The 16092-nt window shown below is 45.5% G+C and overlaps 1 protein-coding gene and 48 non-coding genes across 49 annotated transcripts; 48 read left to right on the top strand and 1 right to left on the bottom strand.

Annotated features, from left to right (window-relative positions):
• Positions 1–293: 293 nt before the first annotated feature.
• Positions 294–2918, bottom strand: nmur3 (neuromedin U receptor 3). Its single transcript, XM_077603024.1, has 2 exons — positions 2035–2918; positions 294–854 (listed from the first exon to the last, which is right to left on the bottom strand). The coding sequence occupies exons 1-2, from the start codon at positions 2894–2896 to the stop codon at positions 478–480; spliced, it is 1239 nt and encodes a 412-aa protein (XP_077459150.1). The 5' UTR covers positions 2897–2918; the 3' UTR covers positions 294–477.
• A 3240-nt stretch (positions 2919–6158) lies between these two features.
• On the top strand, positions 6159–6231 carry trnat-cgu (transfer RNA threonine (anticodon CGU)). The gene has a single exon. It is a non-coding gene; the product is annotated as a tRNA-Thr (tRNA).
• Positions 6232–6339: 108 nt separating this feature from the next.
• trnat-cgu (transfer RNA threonine (anticodon CGU)) lies at positions 6340–6412 on the top strand. The gene has a single exon. It is a non-coding gene; the product is annotated as a tRNA-Thr (tRNA).
• A 119-nt stretch (positions 6413–6531) lies between these two features.
• On the top strand, positions 6532–6604 carry trnat-cgu (transfer RNA threonine (anticodon CGU)). The gene has a single exon. It is a non-coding gene; the product is annotated as a tRNA-Thr (tRNA).
• A 118-nt stretch (positions 6605–6722) lies between these two features.
• On the top strand, positions 6723–6795 carry trnat-cgu (transfer RNA threonine (anticodon CGU)). The gene has a single exon. It is a non-coding gene; the product is annotated as a tRNA-Thr (tRNA).
• Positions 6796–6915: 120 nt separating this feature from the next.
• Positions 6916–6988, top strand: trnat-ugu (transfer RNA threonine (anticodon UGU)). Its single transcript has one exon. It is a non-coding gene; the product is annotated as a tRNA-Thr (tRNA).
• A 119-nt stretch (positions 6989–7107) lies between these two features.
• On the top strand, positions 7108–7180 carry trnat-cgu (transfer RNA threonine (anticodon CGU)). The gene has a single exon. It is a non-coding gene; the product is annotated as a tRNA-Thr (tRNA).
• A 119-nt stretch (positions 7181–7299) lies between these two features.
• trnat-cgu (transfer RNA threonine (anticodon CGU)) lies at positions 7300–7372 on the top strand. The gene has a single exon. It is a non-coding gene; the product is annotated as a tRNA-Thr (tRNA).
• Positions 7373–7491: 119 nt separating this feature from the next.
• Positions 7492–7564, top strand: trnat-ugu (transfer RNA threonine (anticodon UGU)). Its single transcript has one exon. It is a non-coding gene; the product is annotated as a tRNA-Thr (tRNA).
• A 119-nt stretch (positions 7565–7683) lies between these two features.
• Positions 7684–7756, top strand: trnat-ugu (transfer RNA threonine (anticodon UGU)). The gene has a single exon. It is a non-coding gene; the product is annotated as a tRNA-Thr (tRNA).
• A 119-nt stretch (positions 7757–7875) lies between these two features.
• Positions 7876–7948, top strand: trnat-cgu (transfer RNA threonine (anticodon CGU)). Its single transcript has one exon. It is a non-coding gene; the product is annotated as a tRNA-Thr (tRNA).
• Positions 7949–8067: 119 nt separating this feature from the next.
• Positions 8068–8140, top strand: trnat-cgu (transfer RNA threonine (anticodon CGU)). Its single transcript has one exon. It is a non-coding gene; the product is annotated as a tRNA-Thr (tRNA).
• Positions 8141–8259: 119 nt separating this feature from the next.
• Positions 8260–8332, top strand: trnat-ugu (transfer RNA threonine (anticodon UGU)). The gene has a single exon. It is a non-coding gene; the product is annotated as a tRNA-Thr (tRNA).
• Positions 8333–8451: 119 nt separating this feature from the next.
• trnat-ugu (transfer RNA threonine (anticodon UGU)) lies at positions 8452–8524 on the top strand. The gene has a single exon. It is a non-coding gene; the product is annotated as a tRNA-Thr (tRNA).
• Positions 8525–8643: 119 nt separating this feature from the next.
• Positions 8644–8716, top strand: trnat-cgu (transfer RNA threonine (anticodon CGU)). Its single transcript has one exon. It is a non-coding gene; the product is annotated as a tRNA-Thr (tRNA).
• Positions 8717–8835: 119 nt separating this feature from the next.
• Positions 8836–8908, top strand: trnat-ugu (transfer RNA threonine (anticodon UGU)). The gene has a single exon. It is a non-coding gene; the product is annotated as a tRNA-Thr (tRNA).
• A 119-nt stretch (positions 8909–9027) lies between these two features.
• Positions 9028–9100, top strand: trnaa-cgc (transfer RNA alanine (anticodon CGC)). The gene has a single exon. It is a non-coding gene; the product is annotated as a tRNA-Ala (tRNA).
• Positions 9101–9212: 112 nt separating this feature from the next.
• Positions 9213–9285, top strand: trnat-cgu (transfer RNA threonine (anticodon CGU)). Its single transcript has one exon. It is a non-coding gene; the product is annotated as a tRNA-Thr (tRNA).
• A 119-nt stretch (positions 9286–9404) lies between these two features.
• trnat-ugu (transfer RNA threonine (anticodon UGU)) lies at positions 9405–9477 on the top strand. Its single transcript has one exon. It is a non-coding gene; the product is annotated as a tRNA-Thr (tRNA).
• Positions 9478–9596: 119 nt separating this feature from the next.
• Positions 9597–9669, top strand: trnat-ugu (transfer RNA threonine (anticodon UGU)). The gene has a single exon. It is a non-coding gene; the product is annotated as a tRNA-Thr (tRNA).
• A 310-nt stretch (positions 9670–9979) lies between these two features.
• trnat-ugu (transfer RNA threonine (anticodon UGU)) lies at positions 9980–10052 on the top strand. The gene has a single exon. It is a non-coding gene; the product is annotated as a tRNA-Thr (tRNA).
• A 119-nt stretch (positions 10053–10171) lies between these two features.
• On the top strand, positions 10172–10244 carry trnaa-cgc (transfer RNA alanine (anticodon CGC)). Its single transcript has one exon. It is a non-coding gene; the product is annotated as a tRNA-Ala (tRNA).
• A 119-nt stretch (positions 10245–10363) lies between these two features.
• On the top strand, positions 10364–10436 carry trnat-cgu (transfer RNA threonine (anticodon CGU)). Its single transcript has one exon. It is a non-coding gene; the product is annotated as a tRNA-Thr (tRNA).
• Positions 10437–10555: 119 nt separating this feature from the next.
• Positions 10556–10628, top strand: trnat-ugu (transfer RNA threonine (anticodon UGU)). Its single transcript has one exon. It is a non-coding gene; the product is annotated as a tRNA-Thr (tRNA).
• A 119-nt stretch (positions 10629–10747) lies between these two features.
• Positions 10748–10820, top strand: trnat-ugu (transfer RNA threonine (anticodon UGU)). Its single transcript has one exon. It is a non-coding gene; the product is annotated as a tRNA-Thr (tRNA).
• A 310-nt stretch (positions 10821–11130) lies between these two features.
• On the top strand, positions 11131–11203 carry trnat-ugu (transfer RNA threonine (anticodon UGU)). Its single transcript has one exon. It is a non-coding gene; the product is annotated as a tRNA-Thr (tRNA).
• Positions 11204–11322: 119 nt separating this feature from the next.
• Positions 11323–11395, top strand: trnat-ugu (transfer RNA threonine (anticodon UGU)). Its single transcript has one exon. It is a non-coding gene; the product is annotated as a tRNA-Thr (tRNA).
• A 120-nt stretch (positions 11396–11515) lies between these two features.
• On the top strand, positions 11516–11588 carry trnat-ugu (transfer RNA threonine (anticodon UGU)). Its single transcript has one exon. It is a non-coding gene; the product is annotated as a tRNA-Thr (tRNA).
• A 119-nt stretch (positions 11589–11707) lies between these two features.
• On the top strand, positions 11708–11780 carry trnat-ugu (transfer RNA threonine (anticodon UGU)). Its single transcript has one exon. It is a non-coding gene; the product is annotated as a tRNA-Thr (tRNA).
• Positions 11781–11899: 119 nt separating this feature from the next.
• Positions 11900–11972, top strand: trnat-cgu (transfer RNA threonine (anticodon CGU)). The gene has a single exon. It is a non-coding gene; the product is annotated as a tRNA-Thr (tRNA).
• Positions 11973–12091: 119 nt separating this feature from the next.
• trnat-ugu (transfer RNA threonine (anticodon UGU)) lies at positions 12092–12164 on the top strand. The gene has a single exon. It is a non-coding gene; the product is annotated as a tRNA-Thr (tRNA).
• A 119-nt stretch (positions 12165–12283) lies between these two features.
• Positions 12284–12356, top strand: trnaa-cgc (transfer RNA alanine (anticodon CGC)). Its single transcript has one exon. It is a non-coding gene; the product is annotated as a tRNA-Ala (tRNA).
• A 112-nt stretch (positions 12357–12468) lies between these two features.
• trnat-ugu (transfer RNA threonine (anticodon UGU)) lies at positions 12469–12541 on the top strand. Its single transcript has one exon. It is a non-coding gene; the product is annotated as a tRNA-Thr (tRNA).
• Positions 12542–12660: 119 nt separating this feature from the next.
• Positions 12661–12733, top strand: trnaa-cgc (transfer RNA alanine (anticodon CGC)). The gene has a single exon. It is a non-coding gene; the product is annotated as a tRNA-Ala (tRNA).
• A 112-nt stretch (positions 12734–12845) lies between these two features.
• trnat-cgu (transfer RNA threonine (anticodon CGU)) lies at positions 12846–12918 on the top strand. Its single transcript has one exon. It is a non-coding gene; the product is annotated as a tRNA-Thr (tRNA).
• A 119-nt stretch (positions 12919–13037) lies between these two features.
• Positions 13038–13110, top strand: trnat-ugu (transfer RNA threonine (anticodon UGU)). Its single transcript has one exon. It is a non-coding gene; the product is annotated as a tRNA-Thr (tRNA).
• A 119-nt stretch (positions 13111–13229) lies between these two features.
• On the top strand, positions 13230–13302 carry trnat-ugu (transfer RNA threonine (anticodon UGU)). Its single transcript has one exon. It is a non-coding gene; the product is annotated as a tRNA-Thr (tRNA).
• A 310-nt stretch (positions 13303–13612) lies between these two features.
• Positions 13613–13685, top strand: trnat-ugu (transfer RNA threonine (anticodon UGU)). The gene has a single exon. It is a non-coding gene; the product is annotated as a tRNA-Thr (tRNA).
• A 119-nt stretch (positions 13686–13804) lies between these two features.
• On the top strand, positions 13805–13877 carry trnaa-cgc (transfer RNA alanine (anticodon CGC)). The gene has a single exon. It is a non-coding gene; the product is annotated as a tRNA-Ala (tRNA).
• Positions 13878–13996: 119 nt separating this feature from the next.
• On the top strand, positions 13997–14069 carry trnat-cgu (transfer RNA threonine (anticodon CGU)). Its single transcript has one exon. It is a non-coding gene; the product is annotated as a tRNA-Thr (tRNA).
• A 119-nt stretch (positions 14070–14188) lies between these two features.
• On the top strand, positions 14189–14261 carry trnat-ugu (transfer RNA threonine (anticodon UGU)). Its single transcript has one exon. It is a non-coding gene; the product is annotated as a tRNA-Thr (tRNA).
• A 119-nt stretch (positions 14262–14380) lies between these two features.
• Positions 14381–14453, top strand: trnat-ugu (transfer RNA threonine (anticodon UGU)). Its single transcript has one exon. It is a non-coding gene; the product is annotated as a tRNA-Thr (tRNA).
• A 310-nt stretch (positions 14454–14763) lies between these two features.
• Positions 14764–14836, top strand: trnat-ugu (transfer RNA threonine (anticodon UGU)). The gene has a single exon. It is a non-coding gene; the product is annotated as a tRNA-Thr (tRNA).
• A 119-nt stretch (positions 14837–14955) lies between these two features.
• On the top strand, positions 14956–15028 carry trnat-ugu (transfer RNA threonine (anticodon UGU)). Its single transcript has one exon. It is a non-coding gene; the product is annotated as a tRNA-Thr (tRNA).
• A 120-nt stretch (positions 15029–15148) lies between these two features.
• On the top strand, positions 15149–15221 carry trnat-ugu (transfer RNA threonine (anticodon UGU)). Its single transcript has one exon. It is a non-coding gene; the product is annotated as a tRNA-Thr (tRNA).
• A 120-nt stretch (positions 15222–15341) lies between these two features.
• On the top strand, positions 15342–15414 carry trnat-ugu (transfer RNA threonine (anticodon UGU)). The gene has a single exon. It is a non-coding gene; the product is annotated as a tRNA-Thr (tRNA).
• A 119-nt stretch (positions 15415–15533) lies between these two features.
• Positions 15534–15606, top strand: trnat-ugu (transfer RNA threonine (anticodon UGU)). The gene has a single exon. It is a non-coding gene; the product is annotated as a tRNA-Thr (tRNA).
• Positions 15607–15725: 119 nt separating this feature from the next.
• trnat-cgu (transfer RNA threonine (anticodon CGU)) lies at positions 15726–15798 on the top strand. Its single transcript has one exon. It is a non-coding gene; the product is annotated as a tRNA-Thr (tRNA).
• Positions 15799–15917: 119 nt separating this feature from the next.
• Positions 15918–15990, top strand: trnat-ugu (transfer RNA threonine (anticodon UGU)). Its single transcript has one exon. It is a non-coding gene; the product is annotated as a tRNA-Thr (tRNA).
• Positions 15991–16092: the final 102 nt, after the last annotated feature.

Genomic DNA, 16092 nt, shown 5'->3' with positions numbered 1-16092 from the left:
ACACCACCTAGCACATAAGTTTGAATGGACCAGAGGCGCAAGTGGTTAGCGCGTTGGTCTCACAGCTTTGTGGTCTTGGGTTCAAATCCAGGTCATGTCCACCTGTGTGGAGTTAGCATGTTCTCGCGGGCCTGCATGGGTTTCCTCCTACATTCCAAAAACATGCATGGTAGGCTGATTTGACACTCGAAAATGGTGCATGGTTGTCCGTCTCCTTGTGCCCTGTCCACAGATTCAGGTCCATCTTTGGCCCGGAGTCTGCTGGGATAGGCTCCAGCACCCCCGCGACCCTAATGAGGATAAATCTGTTCAGGAAATGAGATGAGATGAGATGGACCAGTGGTGAGTACATCCTATATTCCTCATTGTCGCTTTTGTGCCAATCGTATGACTGACAATCGACCAGTCCAAGTAGCATGAAATAAATCAGTCATAAGGATTTCTTCCAGTCCAACGTGAAGACGACCAATCATCCATTCAGAACACGGAAGTCTTGTAACCCATCTCTTCGCAAGCACTCGTTGGCGGGGACAGCAACCGGATCAACGAGTCCTGACCCGCCGTCTGGACCCTCGAGGCGGTGAGTACCAGCGAGATCTTCGGGGGCGGCATGGAATCTGGTTTGTTGGCCCGTGAGCACACCAGGTCACGAAAACATTCGCGGAAGCGCGTGGAGATCAAGCTGTAAATGACCGGGTTGACGGCGGAACTCAGGTAAAAGAGGACCCCGGACAGGATGTGGACGTACTGGTAGATGTTGTGCATCAGGTCGGTCCACTGGTGAACGGAGCTCCAGAGCAGACGCTCCATGTGGAATGGCGCCCAGCAAACGCCAAACACGGCCACCACGATTGCTAAAGGATGAACATGACAGTTAGACCGTAAAATTCAAACCTGCTGTTTTTGTTCACTGACAAATGTGCTGTTGTCTTTACTTTTTGCAAAGTGCAATGCCACGGTCTCCGCCTCCAGAGGCAACCGCAGACGGTGCTTTAGTACAAACATTAGCTGATGTCTCATCAAGCTGTGAATCTAGATGGAGATGTCTGCATGAATAGCAATAATGCATATCACGGAAACTGGCCAAATGTTCTGGGGCATTTGGCCGTGTCTTGGCAGCAGTGAGGTGGATTACAAGAAACAGACAAATCTTGGCAATCTATCAGGAAAACGTGTTCTTTTGGATGACGGCTAAGCTATGGTAAAGGGAACTGAAAATTTCAGGCCGATTGCACCTTAGCTATGCTGTAAATATTTTAAACTTTTTATTTTCTTTTATTAAGGTTATTGATTTTAGAAGCTCCGGAAGATTGGTGGACCTCTTGAAAGCACATTAGAAGACTTTGTTTCATCGAGTCCACAGGCATGTGCCCGAAATCTTACCTTGGATTACACTATCGGTTTCAACTATGCAAAGGTAAACTGTTAATTGTTTTTTACTGCATAATTAGCTTACTCTCACTAGATCAAGGGTGTCAGACTCGGATTGGTTCGCGGGCCGCATTAACGTCAACTCGATTTCATGTGGGCCGGACCATTTTAGATATAATATTTACATTTTTTTAAATAAATGGATTAAATGAACTGGATTAAAGGCCCTGAATATTCAGTTTTTTTATAGATCTAAAACAATCTTTATTTTAGCTTTTTTTTATATGCTTTTAGATTTTACAAAAAAAAATTGAACTAAAAACACAGAAAAAATGGATTAAAAAATGACAATTATTTATTTAAAAGGGGGAAAATCTGGAAATGTAATATACATCTATACTCTTCGTTTTAATTTGATCCTAAAACAGAAAGTCGGCACTCATGATTTACTTTCCCGGGCCACACAAAATGATGCGGCAGGCCAGATTTGGCCCCCGGGCCGCCACTTTGACACATGTGGATTACACTATCGGTTTCAACTATGCAAAGGTAAACTGTTAATTGTTTTTTACTGCATGATTAGCTTACTCTGACTAGAGTTTATTAAGTTAGACGCCATCTTTAGGTCCTATTTTAGTTTGATTCCATTGAAACTCAACTCACAAAGCATCTTGATGACTTGCGTCCGCCGACCGCCCTCGTCGTTGACGCTCACGCGGGTTTCGCTGCGCCAGTTGTTCCCAAAGTTGCCCCGCCTCTGCCTCCTTTCCCTTCCCAGATGGAGGCCCATCACCAGATAGAGTACGCTGATCACCAGCATGGGGATGAAGAAGAAGCAAACGGTGGTGATCTGCATGAGGGTGTGGTACATCCACAAGGGCTTGAGCACGGCGCAAATGGCCGACTCCCTCTTGTGGCCCGGGAGGTAGAAGATACCGTGCAGGGAAGTGTTGGGTACGGCGCACGACATGGACACCACCCACACGGCGCCAATGACCTGCTTGGCGTGCCTCTTGGTGGTGAGGTAGCGGGTCTTGAGGGGGTGCACCACGGCGATGTAGCGCTCCACGCTCAAGGCCGTCACGTTGAGGATGGACGCGAAACAGACGGTCTCGAAGATGAAGGTCTTGAAATAGCAACCGCCGGCGCCAAAAGGGAAGGGGTAGTTCTGCCACAGGTCGTAGATTTCCATGGGCATCCCGAAAACCAGCATGAGAAGGTCGGACATGGCCAGGCTGACCAGGTAAAGGTTGGTGGGGTTGCGCATCTTCTTGTGCTTGGCCACCACCGCGCAGGTCAGAAGGTTTCCAGTCAGGCCCACCAGAAAAATGAGAAGATACGTGCCGGCAACGGGGAGGAAGAAGGGTGAGCGTTTGGGGCCTAGGATGTCTAGCAGGCTGGCGTCCGTGTAACGGCCGGCGGCAGTCACGGTGGTGGAGTTGACCGCGGTGAAGTTAGGGGTCATGCTGGTGTTGTGGAGTGATGTGGAGGCATTTTGAGAAGGACCGTGGCAAAAGATCTCCATCACCCAGCTGGAGGAAACACTGGGGAGCTAAACACAAGGAGATTTCTATCGTCAAGAACAACCCATATTTGGATTTCATGGTAAATATTCATAGAGATTCATAGATTAAGATAGGTCAGATTTTTTAACCCCTGTCTTCCGCTGGCTTCAGTCAGCACTGAAGGGAAAAGAAATGGTAGTTAATATAGGGGTGACCCTACTTCGTGATTTTTCTATTGTTGCGGCCATGCAATGTTCCCTCTAAGCTGTGCGCGTGCGCAATTGCGCACTACTCTCGTCTTCTCTGCGCACAGCAAATCATATGGAGCGCACAAAATAAAATCCCAATTTTTTTTTTTTTTTTGTTTTTAGCTGTGAAATATTCAATATGCACCTTATGCATAAAAGATGTTTGCGGTGTGTCATGGAGAGGATGGAAAGGATTATTATATATGAAGGTTTGCTCTGTGACCTTTTGGTCCCAGAATGACTCAAAGCTTTCTATATTCAGTCCCGCGATGTCACCGGCATTACTAATATACCTTTATTGATCGGTTTGGGGCCTCTGGCTTTGATGTTGTGCTGATAACGCAATCGATGATGAAACGCAAATCCAGATGACCAATCTTTATATCGTCTCTTCTCATCTCTTCTGCTAACGGTTAATTATTTCCTTTTCCAGGTGTGTGGAGATGGGCGGAGTCTCCTTCTGCCGATCTCGTCAGCAAGGTAAGTGTTCGCTTGATGTGTGTTTTGGCTTATTTTGGCATTCTGGTTAGTGGTCTCATTCTTTTGATCCTCTGGCCATCGCCTACGTTATGCTGTATTTTTTTTTCTTCTTGATCCCACCAACCTTCTGTTGCAAAACCTTTTCTTATTTCTTTCTTGGGTAAAAAGAAATATTAAAACTTCGCACCTTGCTTTGGTGTCTAACCTTGCATATACATATACGCATACATGAATGCATATGTATATGTACGTATATGTGTATGTATACGTATATGTATGTGTACGTATGTGTATGTATACATATATGTATACGTATATGTATGTGTACGTATATGTATGTGTACGTATATGTATTTGAGTACGTATGTGTGTACGTATATGTATATGTATTTGTGTATGTATATGTATTTGTGTATGTATATGTATATGTATTTGTGTATGTATATGTACGTATATGTATTTGTGTACATATATGTATGTATATGTCTAAGTGTACGTATATGTATTTGTGTACATATATGTATTTGTGTAGGTATATGTATTTGTGTATGTATGTGTTTGTGTACATATATGTATTTGTGTACGTATATGTATTTGTGTACGTATATGTATTTGTGTACGTATATGTATGTATATGTATTTGTGTACGTATATGTATGTATATGTATTTGTGTACATATATGTATGTATGTATGTATGTATATGTATTTGTGTACGTATGTATATGTATTTGTGTACGTATATGTATTTGTGTACGTATGCGTATATGTATGTATATGTGTATGTGTACGTATACGTATATGTATGTATACGTATACGTACGTATCAAATAATGTGGGGGCTGAATCGGGCCCCCAGGATTTAGTTTAATACCTGAATGAACCTAAAGAAGTTCTCAAATTGTAGGAATCTTGACTACATTCCACACAAATTCAAACAGAAAACCTCACAAGTATGAGACACACAAGCCCCGCTGCAATACGGTGCAGTCAAGCAACTATTAATTGGGCAAATTCATTTGATTACAGAGCAACTATTGCTTATTTGTGTATTCTTAGCCTGGGGTAAAATTAGCAAGACGTCTGAAAGGCAGCCACAAATGACACCTTTTCTCCCCTCTTCTTCTTTCAGAAGCGCTAGGTGGGAATTCTAAGAACGAGAAAAAAGACGGTCCGACGCGGGGGCCACGGTAATGAACATTAAATCCGTCCTATCTCATTATGATTGAAATTGGATTCGCCACTCTAATCGATGCCAATCACTTTTCTCGCTCTCAAGGTTAATTAGGATGCATCTTGGGCAAAATAGTCCCTTCATTTTGGAAAATTGAGGCATTTTCTATCCACCTTTTAAATCAGAATGACATTGTTTGCCCGTGAATACCTTTTTTTTGCTTCAGTCAAACAAACGGATCCTTAAGAAGCGATAAACGAGACAAGTACATTTTCATGAATTGAAACTCACCCTCTGATTCGGCGTCTCAGCGAGGCTTTTCCATTTGATGCGCACACGTGTGCAACAGTCTGAAAGTGGGAGACGGGAAGAGGAGGGGCATGCTCACTACATCTGCTGCACAGAAAAGAGAGGGAGAGGGTGATGGTGAAGATTGGGGGGACAGTTTGCTCTACAGTTTAGCCCCCCCAAAAAAGATGCATCAATTATATTAATTTTATGGGTCATTTGTTTGCAGGAAGTATTGCAAATGACTCAAAGGGGGGCAGTTATTCATAATTAAGGCTATTTATTTCCCCTAATCTACCCGGCGATGTGCTTAACGACAAGCGGTTCCATAACCCAAGATATGGTCAATTAGAAGTCTGAAGTTGATTCAGGCTAACTTTCTATAGTTGGAACATTTTCCACATTTTGTTAAAACTTGCAAGTCAAAGCTAGGCATATTTATTTGTTTTCATTCATTTTTCCTTCCCCTTATCTTCACGGGGTGCTTGAGCCAATTCCCAGCCAACTATGAGCAGGCAGCCGAGGGCACCAAGTTGCCAGCCAATCGCAGGTAACAATTTTTATTATTCATTTTTGTAAAGTCTGTTTTTCTAAATTTACTTCAGCAGTCGTATTTTTGAAATATTTTTTTTCAACTTTCTATTTTTCTTAATTAGTCATTTCTTTTGAGGGTTTTTTAATTTATTTTTTGGAAGTGTTTTTTTAAAATATTTTTTTCTTTTTTCAACTGTTTTCGGATTTTTATTTATTTATTTATTTTTATTCTGAGGGTTTTTTTTTCCCTCCCTCATTTTTCTAGTCGTAGATTTTTTCAAATGCACCAAAAAATAGAATTCGGGATCGGAAGGAACTAAACATCGGAATCAGTCAGCAGGCTCTGCGGTGTGAACGTAGCATACGACCCCAAGATACTTTGCTGCATATAAACATCTATTCTTCCACGTAACCGAAAGGGCACTTGTTCGCTAACAAATTGATGTTAACGCAACAAAGCTAGCAATAATAGCCTAAAGCTCGGGAGCAACAAAAAGCAATCAAATTACTCCGAACTTCGTACCGATTGCCCAGTGACGTCTGAATTACAAGGGTAGAGGGCCTTGTAGCTCAGTGGTAAGAGCACTGGTCTCGTAAACCAGGGGTCGTGAGCTCAATTCTCACCAAGGCCTGTCTATTAACTTGCAATAGTCAGTGCATGTCTTCTTAGTTCTTCTATAGTGATGTTGCTCTCCTGGATTGCTTTCTGGTTCTGAAGGTCAAACCCCATGATTGCACAGGGCCTTGTAGCTCAGTGGTTAGAGCACTGGTCTCGTAAATCAGGGGTCGTGAGCTCAATTCTCACCAGGGCCTGTCCAATAACTGCATCTTGATTTGCAAAGGAGCATTGTAAAACTTTCTGGTTCTTCTAGTTTGATGTTTGCCACCGGGATCGCTTTCTGGTTCTGAGGGTGACACATGTGAGAACACAGGGCCTTGTAGCTAAGTGGTCAGAGCGCTGGTCTCGTAAATCAGGGGTCGTGAGCTCAATTCTCACCAGGGCCTGTCCAATAACTGGATCTTGATTTGTAAAGGGGCACCGAAAACTTTCTGGTTCTTCTTGTTTGATGTTTGCCACCAGGATCACTTTCTGGTTCTGAAGGTCTAAGCCACTATTGAACAGGGCCTTGTAGCTCAGTGGTCAGAGCACTGGTCTCGTAAACCAGGGGTCGTGAGCTCAATTCTCACCAGGGCCTGTCTATTAACTGGCACTTGACTCAGCAATAGTCAGTGCATGTTTTCTTAGTTTTTCTATAGTAATGTGGCGCTCCTGGATTGCTTTCTGGTTCTGAAGGTCAAACCCCATGATTGCACAGGGCCTTGTAGCTCAGTGGTTAGAGCACTGGTCTTGTAAACCAGGGGCCGTGAGCTCAATTCTCACCAGGGCCTGTCTATTAACTGGCATTTGACTCAGCAATAGTCAGTGCATGTCTTCTTAGTTCTTCTATAATGACGTGGCTCTCCTGGATTGCTTTCTGGTTCTGAAGGTCAACACCTTTATCACACAGGGCCTTGTAGCTCAGTGGTCAGAGCACTGGTCTCGTAAACCAGGGGTCGTGAGCTCAATTCTCACCAGGGCCTGTCTATTAACTGGCATTTGACTCAGTAATAGTCAGTGCATGTCTTCTTAGTTCTTCTATAATGACGTGGCTCTCCTGGATTGCTTTCTGGTTCTGAAGGTCAACACCTTTATCACACAGGGCCTTGTAGCTCAGTGGTCAGAGCACTGGTCTCGTAAACCAGGGGTCGTGAGCTCGACTCTCACCAGGGCCTTTCTATTAACTGGCATTTGACTCAGCAATACTCAGTGCATGTCTTCTTAGTTCTTCTATAATGACATGGCTCTCCTGGATTGCTTTCTGGTTCTGAAGGTCTAGCCTACAATTGAACAGGGCCTTGTAGCTCAGTGGTTAGAGCACTGGTCTTGTAAACCAGGGGTCGTGAGCTCGATTCTCACCAGGGCCTGTGTATTAAGTGGTGCTTGACTCAGTAATAGTCAGTGCATGTCTTCTTAGTTCTTCTATAATGACTTGGCTCTCCTGGATTGCTTTCTGGTTCTGAAGGTCAACACCTTTATCACACAGGGCCTTGTAGCTCAGTGGTTAGAGCACTGGTCTTGTAAACCAGGGGTCGTGAGCTCGATTCTCACCAGGGCCTGTGTATTAAGTGGTGCTTGACTCAGTAATAGTCAGTGCATGTCTTCTTAGTTCTTCTATAATGACTTGGCTCTCCTGGATTGCTTTCTGGTTCTGAAGGTCAACACCTTTATCACACAGGGCCTTGTAGCTCAGTGGTCAGAGCACTGGTCTCGTAAACCAGGGGTCGTGAGCTCAATTCTTACCAGGGCCTGTCTATTAACTGGCATTTGACTCAGTAATAGTCAGTGCATGTATTCTTAGTTCTTCTATAATGACGTGGCTCTCCTGGATTGCTTTCTGGTTCTGAAGGTCAACACCTTTATCACACAGGGCCTTGTAGCTCAGTGGTCAGAGCACTGGTCTCGTAAACCAGGGGTCGTGAGCTCGACTCTCACCAGGGCCTTTCTATTAACTGGCATTTGACTCAGCAATACTCAGTGCATGTCTTCTTAGTTCTTCTATAATGACATGGCTCTCCTGGATTGCTTTCTGGTTCTGAAGGTCTAATCTACAATTGAACAGGGCCTTGTAGCTCAGTGGTTAGAGCACTGGTCTTGTAAACCAGGGGTTGTGAGCTCGATTCTCACCAGGACCTGTGTATTAAGTGGTGCTTGACTCAGTAATAGTCAGTGCATGTCTTCTTAGTTCTTCTATAATGACGTGGCTCTCCTGGATTGCTTTCTGGTTCTGAAGGTCAACACCTTTATCACACAGGGCCTTGTAGCTCCGTGGTTAGAGCACTGGTCTTGTAAACCAGGGGTCGTGAGCTCGATTCTCACCAGGGCCTGTGTATTAAGTGGTGCTTGACTCAGTAATAGTCAGTGCATGTCTTCTTAGCTCTTCTATAATGACGTGGCTCTCCTGGATTGCTTTCTGGTTCTGAAGGTCAACACCTTTATCACACAGGGCCTTGTAGCTCAGTGGTCAGAGCACTGGTCTCGTAAACCAGGGGTCGTGAGCTCAATTCTCACCAGGGCCTGTCTATTAACTGGCATTTGACTCAGTAATAGTCAGTGCATGTCTTCTTAGTTCTTCTATAATGACGTGGCTCTCCTGGATTGCTTTCTGGTTCTGAAGGTCAACACCTTTATCACACAGGGCCTTGTAGCTCAGTGGTTAGAGCACTGGTCTTGTAAACCAGGGGTCGTGAGCTCGATTCTCACCAGGGCCTGTATATTAAGTGGTGCTTGACTCAGTAATAGTCAGTGCATGTCTTCTTAGTTCTTCTATAATGACGTGGCTCTCCTGGATTGCTTTCTGGTTCTGAAGGTCAACACCTTTATCACACAGGGCCTTGTAGCTCAGTGGTCAGAGCACTGGTCTCGCAAACCAGGGGTCGTGAGCTCAATTCTCACCAGGGCCTGTCTATTAACTGGCATTTGACTCAGTAATAGTCAGTGCATGTGTTCTTCTATAATGACGTGGCTCTCCTGGATTGCTTTCTGGTTCTGAAGGTCAACACCTTTATCACACAGGGCCTTGTAGCTCAGTGGTCAGAGCACTGGTCTCGTAAACCAGGGGTCGTGAGCTCGACTCTCACCAGGGCCTTTCTATTGACTGGCATTTGACTCAGCAATACTCAGTGCATGTCTTCTTAGTTCTTCTATAATGACATGGCTCTCCTGGATTGCTTTCTGGTTCTGAAGGTCTAACCTACAATTGAACAGGGCCTTGTAGCTCAGTGGTTAGAGCACTGGTTTTGTAAACCAGGGGTCGTGAGCTCGATTCTCACCAGGGCCTATGTATTAAGTGGTGCTTGACTCAGTAATAGTCAGTGCATGTCTTCTTAGTTCTTCTATAATGACGTGGCTCTCCTGGATTGCTTTCTGGTTCTGAAGGTCTAGCCTACAATTGAACAGGGCCTTGTAGCTCAGTGGTTAGAGCACTGGTCTTGTAAACCAGGGGTCGTGAGCTCGATTCTCACCAGGGCCTATGTATTAAGTGGTGCTTGACTCAGTAATAGTCAGTGCATGTCTTCTTAGTTCTTCTATAATGACGTGGCTCTCCTGGATTGCTTTCTGGTTCTGAAGGTCAACACCTTTATCACACAGGGCCTTGTAGCTCAGTGGTCAGAGCACTGGTCTCGTAACCAGGGGTCGTGAGCTCAATTCTCACCAGGGCCTGTCTATTAACTGGCATTTGACTCAGTAATAGTCAGTGCATGTCTTCTTAGTTTTTCTATAATGACGTGGCTCTCCTGGATTGCTTTCTGGTTCTGAAGGTCAACACCTTTATCACACAGGGCCTTGTAGCTCAGTGGTTAGAGCACTGGTCTTGTAAACCAGGGGTCGTGAGCTCGATTCTCACCAGGGCCTGTATATTAAGTGGTGCTTGACTCAGTAATAGTCAGTGCATGTCTTCTTAGTTCTTCTATAATGACGTGGCTCTCCTGGATTGCTTTCTGGTTCTGAAGGTCAACACCTTTATCACACAAGGCCTTGTAGCTCAGTGGTCAGAGCACTGGTCTCGCAAACCAGGGGTCGTGAGCTCAATTCTCACCAGGGCCTGTCTATTAACTGGCATTTGACTCAGTAATAGTCAGTGCATGTGTTCTTAGTTCTTCTATAATGACGTGGCTCTCCTGGATTGCTTTCTGGTTCTGAAGGTCAACACCTTTATCACACAGGGCCTTGTAGCTCAGTGGTCAGAGCACTGGTCTCGTAAACCAGGGGTCGTGAGCTCGACTCTCACCAGGGCCTTTCTATTGACTGGCATTTGACTCAGCAATACTCAGTGCATGTCTTCTTAGTTCTTCTATAATGACATGGCTCTCCTGGATTGCTTTCTGGTTCTGAAGGTCTAACCTACAATTGAACAGGGCCTTGTAGCTCAGTGGTTAGAGCACTGGTCTTGTAAACCAGGGGTCGTGAGCTCGATTCTCACCAGGGCCTGTGTATTAAGTGGTGCTTGACTCAGTAATAGTCAGTGCATGTCTTCTTAGTTCTTCTATAATGACGTGGCTCTCCTGGATTGCTTTCTGGTTCTGAAGGTCTAGCCTACAATTGAACAGGGCCTTGTAGCTCAGTGGTTAGAGCACTGGTCTTGTAAACCAGGGGTCGTGAGCTCGATTCTCACCAGGGCCTATGTATTAAGTGGTGCTTGACTCAGTAATAGTCAGTGCATGTCTTCTTAGTTCTTCTATAATGACGTGGCTCTCCTGGATTGCTTTCTGGTTCTGAGGGTCAACACCTTTATCACACAGGGCCTTGTAGCTCAGTGGTCAGAGCACTGGTCTCGTAACCAGGGGTCGTGAGCTCAATTCTCACCAGGGCCTTTCTATTAACTGGCATTTGACTCAGTAATAGTCAGTGCATGTCTTCTTAGTTCTTCTATAATGACGTGGCTCTCCTGGATTGCTTTCTGGTTCTGAAGGTCAACACCTTTATCACACAGGGCCTTGTAGCTCAGTGGTCAGAGCACTGGTCTTGTAAACCAGGGGTCGTGAGCTCGACTCTCACCAGGGCCTTTCTATTAACTGGCATTTGACTCAGCAATAGTCAGTGCATGTCTTCTTAGTTCTTCTATAATGACATGGCTCTCCTGGATTGCTTTCTGGTTCTGAAGGTCTAACCTACAATTGAACAGGGCCTTGTAGCTCAGTGGTTAGAGCACTGGTCTTGTAAACCAGGGGTCGTCAGCTCGATTCTCACCAGGGCCTGTCTATTAATCTGGCATTTGACTCAGCAATGGTCAGTGCATGTCTTCTTATTTCTTCTATAATGACATGGCTCTCCTGGATTGCTTTCTGGTTCTGAAGGTCTAACCTACAATTGAACAGGGCCTTGTAGCTCAGTGGTTAGAGCACTGGTTTTGTAAACCAGGGGTCGTGAGCTCGATTCTCACCAGGACCTGTGTATTAAGTGGTGCTTGACTCAGTAATAGTCAGTGCATGTCTTCTTAGTTCTTCTATAATGACGTGGCTCTCCTGGATTGCTTTCTGGTTCTGAAGGTCAACACCTTTATCACACAGGGCCTTGTAGCTCCGTGGTTAGAGCACTGGTCTTGTAAACCAGGGGTCGTGAGCTCGATTCTCACCAGGGCCTGTGTATTAAGTGGTGCTTGACTCAGTAATAGTCAGTGCATGTCTTCTTAGCTCTTCTATAATGACGTGGCTCTCCTGGATTGCTTTCTGGTTCTGAAGGTCAACACCTTTATCACACAGGGCCTTGTAGCTCAGTGGTCAGAGCACTGGTCTCGTAAACCAGGGGTCGTGAGCTCAATTCTCACCAGGGCCTGTCTATTAACTGGCATTTGACTCAGTAATAGTCAGTGCATGTCTTCTTAGTTCTTCTATAATGACGTGGCTCTCCTGGATTGCTTTCTGGTTCTGAAGGTCAACACCTTTATCACACAGGGCCTTGTAGCTCAGTGGTTAGAGCACTGGTCTTGTAAACCAGGGGTCGTGAGCTCGATTCTCACCAGGGCCTGTATATTAAGTGGTGCTTGACTCAGTAATAGTCAGTGCATGTCTTCTTAGTTCTTCTATAATGACGTGGCTCTCCTGGATTGCTTTCTGGTTCTGAAGGTCAACACCTTTATCACACAGGGCCTTGTAGCTCAGTGGTCAGAGCACTGGTCTCGCAAACCAGGGGTCGTGAGCTCAATTCTCACCAGGGCCTGTCTATTAACTGGCATTTGACTCAGTAATAGTCAGTGCATGTGTTCTTCTATAATGACGTGGCTCTCCTGGATTGCTTTCTGGTTCTGAAGGTCAACACCTTTATCACACAGGGCCTTGTAGCTCAGTGGTTAGAGCACTGGTCTTGTAAACCAGGGGTCGTGAGCTCGATTCTCACCAGGGCCTGTATATTAAGTGGTGCTTGACTCAGTAATAGTCAGTGCATGTCTTCTTAGTTCTTCTATAATGACGTGGCTCTCCTGGATTGCTTTCTGGTTCTGAAGGTCAACACCTTTATCACACAGGGCCTTGTAGCTCAGTGGTCAGAGCACTGGTCTCGCAAACCAGGGGTCGTGAGCTCAATTCTCACCAGGGCCTGTCTATTAACTGGCATTTGACTCAGTAATAGTCAGTGCATGTGTTCTTCTATAATGACGTGGCTCTCCTGGATTGCTTTCTGGTTCTGAAGGTCAACACCTTTATCACACAGGGCCTTGTAGCTCAGTGGTCAGAGCACTGGTCTCGTAAACCAGGGGTCGTGAGCTCGACTCTCACCAGGGCCTTTCTATTGACTGGCATTTGACTCAGCAATACTCAGTGCATGTCTTCTTAGTTCTTCTATAATGACATGGCTCTCCTGGATTGCTTTCTGGTTCTGAAGGTCTAACCTACAATTGAACAGGGCCTTGTAGCTCAGTGGTTAGAGCACTGGTTTTGTAAACCAGGGGTCGTGAGCTCGATTCTCACCAGGGCCTATGTATTAAGTGGTGCTTGACTCAGTAATAGTCAGTGCATGTCTTCTTAGTTCTTCTATAATGACGTGGCTCTCCTGGATTGCTTTCTGGTTCTGAAGGTCTAGCCTACAATTGAACAGGGCCTTGTAGCTCAGTGGTTAGAGCACTGGTCTTGTAAACCAGGGGTCGTGAGCTCGATTCTCACCAGGGCCTATGTATTAAGTGGTGCTTGACTCAGTAATAGTCAGTGCATGTCTTCTTAGTTCTTCTATAATGACGTGGCTCTCCTGGATTGCTTTCTGGTTCTGAAGGTCAACACCTTTATCACACAGGGCCTTGTAGCTCAGTGGTCAGAGCACTGGTCTCGTAACCAGGGGTCGTGAGCTCAATTCTCACCAGGGCCTGTCTATTAACTGGCATTTGACTCAGTAATAGTCAGTGCATGTCTTCTTAGTTTTTCTATAATGACGTGGCTCTCCTGGATTGCTTTCTGGTTCTGAAGGTCAACACCTTTATCACACAGGGCCTTGTAGCTCAGTGGTTAGAGCACTGGTCTTGTAAACCAGGGGTCGTGAGCTCGATTCTCACCAGGGCCTGTATATTAAGTGGTGCTTGACTCAGTAATAGTCAGTGCATGTCTTCTTAGTTCTTCTATAATGACGTGGCTCTCCTGGATTGCTTTCTGGTTCTGAAGGTCAACACCTTTATCACACAAGGCCTTGTAGCTCAGTGGTCAGAGCACTGGTCTCGCAAACCAGGGGTCGTGAGCTCAATTCTCACCAGGGCCTGTCTATTAACTGGCATTTGACTCAGTAATAGTCAGTGCATGTGTTCTTAGTTCTTCTATAATGACGTGGCTCTCCTGGATTGCTTTCTGGTTCTGAAGGTCAACACCTTTATCACACAGGGCCTTGTAGCTCAGTGGTCAGAGCACTGGTCTCGTAAACCAGGGGTCGTGAGCTCGACTCTCACCAGGGCCTTTCTATTGACTGGCATTTGACTCAGCAATACTCAGTGCATGTCTTCTTAGTTCTTCTATAATGACATGGCTCTCCTGGATTGCTTTCTGGTTCTGAAGGTCTAACCTACAATTGAACAGGGCCTTGTAGCTCAGTGGTTAGAGCACTGGTCTTGTAAACCAGGGGTCGTGAGCTCGATTCTCACCAGGGCCTGTGTATTAAGTGGTGCTTGACTCAGTAATAGTCAGTGCATGTCTTCTTAGTTCTTCTATAATGACGTGGCTCTCCTGGATTGCTTTCTGGTTCTGAAGGTCTAGCCTACAATTGAACAGGGCCTTGTAGCTCAGTGGTTAGAGCACTGGTCTTGTAAACCAGGGGTCGTGAGCTCGATTCTCACCAGGGCCTATGTATTAAGTGGTGCTTGACTCAGTAATAGTCAGTGCATGTCTTCTTAGTTCTTCTATAATGACGTGGCTCTCCTGGATTGCTTTCTGGTTCTGAGGGTCAACACCTTTATCACACAGGGCCTTGTAGCTCAGTGGTCAGAGCACTGGTCTCGTAACCAGGGGTCGTGAGCTCAATTCTCACCAGGGCCTTTCTATTAACTGGCATTTGACTCAGTAATAGTCAGTGCATGTCTTCTTAGTTCTTCTATAATGACGTGGCTCTCCTGGATTGCTTTCTGGTTCTGAAGGTCAACACCTTTATCACACAGGGCCTTGTAGCTCAGTGGTCAGAGCACTGGTCTTGTAAACCAGGGGTCGTGAGCTCGACTCTCACCAGGGCCTTTCTATTAACTGGCATTTGACTCAGCAATACTCAGTGCATGTCTTCTTAGTTCTTCTATAATGACATGGCTCTCCTGGATTGCTTTCTGTTTCTGAAGGTCTAACCTACAATTGAACAGGGCCTTGTAGCTCAGTGGTTAGAGCACTGGTCTTGTAAACCAGGGGTCATGAGCTTGATTCTCACCAGGGCCTGTCTATTAATCTGGCATTTGACTCAGCAATGGTCAGTGCATGTCTTCTTAGTTCTTCTATAATGACATGGCTCTCCTGGATTGCTTTCTGGTTCTGAAGGTCTAACCTACAATTGAACAGGGCCTTGTAGCTCAGTGGTTAGAGCACTGGTCTTGTAAACCAGGGGTCGTCAGCTCGATTCTCACCAGGGCCTGTCTATTAATCTGGCATTTGACTCAGCAATGGTCAGTGCATGTCTTCTTATTTCTTCTATAATGACATGGCTCTCCTGGATTGCTTTCTGGTTCTGAAGGTCTAACCTACAATTGAACAGGGCCTTGTAGCTCAGTGGTTAGAGCACTGGTTTTGTAAACCAGGGGTCGTGAGCTCGATTCTCACCAGGACCTGTGTATTAAGTGGTGCTTGACTCAGTAATAGTCAGTGCATGTCTTCTTAGTTCTTCTATAATGACGTGGCTCTCCTGGATTGCTTTCTGGTTCTGAAGGTCAACACCTTTATCACACAGGGCCTTGTAGCTCCGTGGTTAGAGCACTGGTCTTGTAAACCAGGGGTCGTGAGCTCGATTCTCACCAGGGCCTGTGTATTAAGTGGTGCTTGACTCAGTAATAGTCAGTGCATGTCTTCTTAGCTCTTCTATAATGACGTGGCTCTCCTGGATTGCTTTCTGGTTCTGAAGGTCAACACCTTTATCACACAGGGCCTTGTAGCTCAGTGGTCAGAGCACTGGTCTCGTAAACCAGGGGTCGTGAGCTCAATTCTCACCAGGGCCTGTCTATTAACTGGCATTTGACTCAGTAATAGTCAGTGCATGTCTTCTTAGTTCTTCTATAATGACGTGGCTCTCCTGGATTGCTTTCTGGTTCTGAAGGTCAACACCTTTATCACACAGGGCCTTGTAGCTCAGTGGTTAGAGCACTGGTCTTGTAAACCAGGGGTCGTGAGCTCGATTCTCACCAGGGCCTGTATATTAAGTGGTGCTTGACTCAGTAATAGTCAGTGCATGTCTTCTTAGTTCTTCTATAATGACGTGGCTCTCCTGGATTGCTTTCTGGTTCTGAAGGTCA

This window comes from Stigmatopora argus, chromosome 6 (assembly GCF_051989625.1).
Source record: "Stigmatopora argus isolate UIUO_Sarg chromosome 6, RoL_Sarg_1.0, whole genome shotgun sequence".
In the NCBI taxonomy this organism is placed as follows: Eukaryota; Metazoa; Chordata; class Actinopteri; order Syngnathiformes; family Syngnathidae; genus Stigmatopora; species Stigmatopora argus.
The sequence above is the reverse complement of the archived record's forward strand: the minus strand, read 5'-3'. Positions and strand labels throughout refer to the sequence as shown.